The 6,079-nt window shown below is 43.3% G+C and overlaps 1 protein-coding gene across 14 annotated transcripts in view; it reads left to right on the forward strand.

Annotated features, from left to right (window-relative positions):
• LOC147433833 (uncharacterized) overlaps window positions 1-1,660 on the forward strand; it is a 154,441-nt gene extending 152,781 nt beyond the window's left edge. For 7 of the 14 annotated variants that reach the window (XM_086490456.1, XM_086490458.1, XM_086490452.1 and 4 more), the window contains 3 exons: window positions 43-117; window positions 875-1,090; window positions 1,203-1,660. In XM_086490456.1, the coding sequence (XP_086346582.1) occupies window positions 43-117; window positions 875-1,090; window positions 1,203-1,289 (378 nt within the window). In that variant the 3' untranslated portion in view covers window positions 1,290-1,660. Of the gene's footprint in view, window positions 1-42; window positions 118-874; window positions 1,091-1,202 lie in introns of those variants that run through there. The other 7 variants (XM_086490455.1, XM_086490459.1, XM_086490462.1 and 4 more) reach the window with 5 other exon arrangements.
• The last annotated feature ends 4,419 nt before the right edge of the window (window positions 1,661-6,079 follow it).

A 6,079-nucleotide genomic window follows, 5' to 3' on the forward strand; every position in this document is an offset into this window, starting at 1 on the left:
TTATCACATGCAATTGAGCAAAGACTGTGAATGAATATGCAGGTACACTCAACAACACGGAAAAATGATAATCTTCGTTTGAAAAATATGATCATGCAACGAAGGCAGCTGAGGAAGGTCATACTTTTCAAGATAAACTCAAGAGTGTTAAGATCTGTCTTGTTGAGAAATTAGACGTAGTGGATAATCCTTGACTGCTTACCTGACTGGCTACCTGCATCAATGAAAGATTTGTTGAAAGGTTGTTTGAAACATAGATTTAGTACTAAGACCCATGCTTCACGTCAAGCTTTAAAATAAAGTAAAATAATCAAATTCCCATAAATGGATCAAAGCTGGAGGTGGCCCTTCTCAACCAGTGTTCACAAAAAACCAACCTTTAGTGTATATTTTATCTGGCTAAAATTCCAAAATTTGAGCTAGATTTCAAGGTTGAAAGCACCTGACATAAGTTTACATCGTTTAGTGTAAAAATTGGCAAGTCCTTCAAATTTTGACACAAAAAACTGGGAGGATTTGCATCGTGCACTTTTCTCACTGGTTGAGAAAATGGTTTTCTGTGAGCACTGTTCTCAACCTTGGGAAAGCATCTAGCCACAGATCCTCTCAGAAGCTATACCACTATAGGACACAATTGGTTTTCATTGCAAAGAACTTGTCCTAACAACAAATCAAGTGTGTATTATAAATACTAACCCCCTAGCTTAGGGACCTACTCATCACTCTGTGTCTTCTCGGTAGATATGGAGTGGCGGAACATGCAAAATGACTGGGTTATGCATTGGGATCTATGTGACATATTGTTTTCGTATGCCAGATGTGTCTACGTCTTACTCAGCTTGATTTGCGTGACTTCGACTATTTTTTATAACAGGAAAAGGCCAACTTCAAACAGGAATCAAGAACACTTAGGGAGCTGGAAGCGTTGAAGGAATGTACTTTTAAACCTTCTGTGAATCCATCACCTCCCCTAAAAGAGACTGCTCCTGTCACAATCAAAGGTTTGGAGAGGCACCTAGAGTTACAATGTATTGCCAAGCAGATGCGACGGGAGCAAGAAGAGCTGGAGCGGAAAGTATTTTTCTCCCATGTAAGTTAAATGTAGTATTCATGGCAGAAAATCATCTTGCTCATTGAACATGAATTCCATTTGGTAGTTTTTCAGCTAGCGAGGCAATAAATTTTTCTCTCTTAAACTGCAGGCCTATTCATTGCCAATGAGACAGTACACCATTCCACGCCCTTTTGTATTGCATACTGCACAGGGGAGATATCAGAAGAGATCGTAATCTACCGAAGAGTGATAATACATTGGGACCGTCCAGATTCAGAGATGGCATCTGCTACCATGGCTCACTCAGCCAAGGCAATTACAAAATTGAGAGCATTTTAGAACAATTTGAAAAAAATTTGAGCTTTCAGTTTCTTTAAGACAAAAACCTTGTTCTGCATCCTGCCATCCCCATTAAGCAATGTTTTGGAGCCTTCAATTGCTTGAATTTTGAGCATGGGGTTCTGTGTAAGTCCGTATGCCTTCTAAACAGACATTTTGATCCTTATCCTAGTCAACCAATATGGGAGAATGATGTGATGTTAAGTAATCTACCTCAATTATGACAGTTGTTAAGGGTAAATTATATGAGGTAATATTGGGGCTCAAGTCAGGAAGGCCTTTTTTGAGTCATAGTCTTGTTTAAAAATTTTGTATCGTATGACAGCATCAAGCCTTCTACTTTCGACAAAGAACAAAATTGTTTTGTGGAATAACTAGAGAATGTTGATAGGAATCGTGCATGCACACAGATGCGAAACCTCTAGGTTATAATCACATCAGGACTGATGAGTATATTAAAAGGGTGCATGCATACCTACATGTGCACATGTGCGCTTGTTAGCTAATAAGGTGGTTTGGTGATGGAAGAACTCATACACCCCTGAAACTAATGGATAGAATCACAAGAATCTTCTAAGAGTGCTGATAAGGTGGTTCGTTGATGGAAGAGCTCATACACCCCTTAAACTAATGGATAGAATCACAAGAACCTTGTGCTCACCTAGTGTTCACGTTGCTAGGGCTCTTGCCCTTGAACACTTGAGTGCATCCTCCTCCTAGGGTGTCCTTTGTTGCTACAAGTTCTCTCTGTTGTTCCCAATACATGTGGTGCATCAATTCGATGGTCATGGTGATGCCTACGAGTGGCTCTTGCCCGATGGTACGTGGCCCTTGCCAAACCATGTTTCATGGCTAATATTTGGAAGGGATAAGCACCTCCCCCTGTCGGCCTCTAGTGTGTTGGAGAACAAAAAAGAATCTCCTAAGAGTGCTTTGCTTCTTCTATGTTTGTGCGCACGTGTACCTCTCAAGTCTTGCTTTGGAGTTATGCTTTGACTGTTTCTAGTTTTTTGACTCTCTTCATTTCTATGACAAGAGAAGTATTTTCGGCCTTCTAGAGGAAAGACTATTTGGAGGGATTATATTCACATCCTAAATGGTGATGACTTTAAGAATATAATGGTAAGTTTGTTGATTACCTTGTTTGAGAGATGACAACATCTCAAATTCTATGTTGGGATGATTGTAAGGTGCTCATTTTTTCTAACGTTTCTTTAAAATGAAGCATGAGTGAACTTTTTGGCTCATCAAAGGAAGAGCTACATAGAGGGATAGATTTTATTGCATAAGCCCAAAATGAGTAGTTCTTATGTAAGTATGTTTAGCGCTAGATTGGTACCAAAACAGGACACTTCAGTGTCCTCTTTTCAAGGTTTTGAGTAAAATTCCATGTCATTCTTTAAAAAAATCTCTGCAAAAGTCACAGTTCTAAAAATTTTCCTCCTTACACTTTTAAGCTTATCATGACATATAATTGGGCCCATAAAGAGCTCACACAAAACTACATGTAATGAATATAAAGAATAGCTACAATAAGCTTTAAAGAAATACCAAGACTTTGAAAAATTTTGTGGATAGCTTATCTATACTAGCACCATATATTTGTCTATGTTTTACCCAATTAAAATTTATGTTAATGTTGAATTAGTTTATCTTAAGTTATGTGTGTCCAATACATAAGTTTCATACATGGGATTATATGCAAAGTAAAACATTTTTGTATACTTCAAAGAGTCTTCATGTTATGGATTCATTTGGGACACTCCTATGGATGCAATTTATGCCCGTCATATATATGCTTCTCTTGTGCAAGACTCTTGGTTGGTTGATCACTGTATTGCACTCTGGGCTTTGCACAAATTTGAACAATTGTGGAGACAAGCCCTCACTACGATTTGGAAGTCTCGCTTGCCTCTTAAGGAGCGTTTGTTTCTATGGTGTTGTGTTGGGAGTTCTTCCCATTGGAACTCTCATGGCAGTGCGTCGCATTAGCTCCTCTCGTTGTGTCAGCTACTTCGCTGCTGATGAGAATGTCAGACATCTGCTTTGCGATTGTGGCTGCACCAGGACATTCCTTCGATGCATTTTTGCTTGTATGAATCTTCGATTTCCCTCGGCGGTTTTCCACAAATGTTTCTGGCTTTTTGGCATTCTTCTGACTTCCCTCCAGCGTTTTGCCATCTTCATCACGTGGGTGAGATTTTGGTTGCTATGGTCTCTGTGGCACCATCACAATCGCCGTATGTTTAACCGTCGTGAGGCGGACCCTTTTCCATCCTTCAAGTTAGTCTCTCCTCTCATCAGGCTATCTCAGTGTCTAATCCTCTCCTCTCATCAGGCTATCTCAGTGTCTACCTCGAGCAGGAACAAACCCAGGCATCTCTAATCCATGTACCCCATGATTCTGGAGAGTGGTCCAAAACCCTCTCTAAACAAGCAATGGAAGCGGCCTCGTATCTCGTAGTAGACGGGGCAGTGGCATGTGTAGTGCAACTCTGTCTCAACACGAGGGACATGTCCTAGCCTCTGCTAGTACCCCGTTGTATCTCCCAGTCTCAATCCACAGTTGGTGTGAAGGTGTGCGTATCTACCCAATAGCACATCGCATCCCATGAGACAGGTGGGTGTCCATGTATCTCGGTCTCCTCACAAAACCTTCCTCCGTAAACTGGAGAAGATGCTCTCTCTGTAGAAAGCCATCTTTGTGCCCAGCTCTTGTGTTGGATGTATCCATGTCCTCCTGGTGTCTAGCTGAGTCAAGTCCTAGCGGATGAGCCTGGTGATCTCGAGCTGTGTCACAGTGAGAGATGGTGCATCCCCAGTGAGTACTAGAAGGGTGGCAACTAGTCTATGCTGAACCCATGCGTCTCTCCCCATACCAGCATGTTGTATCTCCTTGTATGGCTAACTGTCGAAAGGACTCAAGTGCAAGGCCTCAACCACTATTGGAGGGGCCGTTAGCTCTACTCGGATAATGGCACGTGGTACTGAAGCCTTGGCTCTAATGAGCCACAAGATTATAGAGACCAGAGGTTTCTCCATGTCCCCCCATCCATCCGTGCGACCGACCTCCCGTGATGATCCAATGAAGGTCCCCATATCTCAGCTCCATAGAGCAATGCAGAGGCCACCAAAGTGTCAAAGAGCCAGAACTTCGTCCGAGGCTCCTGAAACTGAACCTGCGAACACATCCTCTCCAATCTACCCAATGCATCATGGGCTCTAGTCAATCTTGTCTCTGCTGCTCTTCTCAATGAAAATGTTGGTCCGCTAAAAACCACTCCAAGGTAAGTGTAAGCATCCGTATACTCCACGGTCTCCTGGCCGTACGTGAATGTAGGTGTTGACCTCCTAATCCAATGTGGAGTGGTATTAAACACCAAAGCCTTGGTTTTACCGAGGTTAACAAACAAACCACTTTGGTGGGCAAACCTAGGCAAAGCGTCCAAGTGACGTTGCATCCCTTCCAGAGATTCGGAGATCAACACAATATCATCAGCATATAACAATAGTGGAATCCATGTCCCTGCCAGCTGTGCACCTCTATCACCATCGCTCTCAATGTAGTCAAAAACCTCATCCACATACATACCAAATAGAGTAGGAGATAGCAGGAAGTCCTGCTTCACCCAATAGTGGAGTGAACCAGTGTAGATAGACCCTTTGAGGTGCGTGCATGCCCCACTATTGACGTGTATAATGCCATGATCCCACAAATGAGCTCTGTAGGTTCTCCCATCTCCTGTAGTCTACGCATCAATCTAGCTCTGGGTACTGTGTCAAATGCTTTGCGAAAGTCCACAAAGCTACAATAGATCCGTCTCCCATGTGATATGCCCTCCTCAATGATGGCTCTGAGTGTCAAGATATGGTCAAGAGTAGAAAAGCCTCTCGTGAACCCTTCCTGCCCGGCTGCACATATCCTCTCCCTCTCTACCCATCTATTGAGCTGCTGCTCAAGAATGGATGCGTACAACCGTGCCAATGTGTGTCCAATCATGATAGTGTGATAATTCCCAGGCTTCATAGGGTCTCCTGACTTGAAGATAGGTACAATAGTAGATAGGCTCCAAGTATCAGGCAAGCCTTCACACATGGCACAGTTAAACATAACTGCTAGAAGCTCTACTAGTAGATCTTTGGCATGCATGAAATGCTCAGCCACTAAGCCATCATGATCATATGCTCTCCCAGTCCTCATCCTATCAATGGTCTTCTTCACCATCTCAGCGGTGGAAAAAGCACATGCGTGTGGGCATGGATCGGGACCATCGGGGAAGGGCGTTTGTCTAGGAGCTGTGTACAAAGATGAAGCGTACTGGCCCCATGCCTCTGTAGAGGTAATGGCAGGGGGGGAGAGTGCTCATGAAAGAGCGGCCATGCCTCACGCGAGTCCTGACTCAAGAATAGATGGTATAGATCCTGCTCTAGTCGAGCCAAAAATGCCCTCTTCTTTCGTCGCACTAGGCGTCGGAAGTCAATCTGTGAGTGATGTCCCCCGAAAGCACCTCCCTTTGAAGTCTGGCTCTAGTCTCGCAGCTTTCCACATCATACCAAGTGTTATGTGGCATGCTCCCAAAACGGTGTCTCTGCTCAGGCTGAGTGTGTGGGTATGCCTCTACTGCTGTATCATGTAATGTTTGTGTCAATATAGTAGTAATATCCTCTAGAGGTCGCCCTGTCTCC

The sequence above is a fragment of the Adiantum capillus-veneris genome, chromosome 19 (assembly GCF_014529385.1).
Source record: "Adiantum capillus-veneris isolate H3 chromosome 19, ASM1452938v2, whole genome shotgun sequence".
Classification (NCBI taxonomy): Eukaryota; Viridiplantae; Streptophyta; class Polypodiopsida; order Polypodiales; family Pteridaceae; genus Adiantum; species Adiantum capillus-veneris.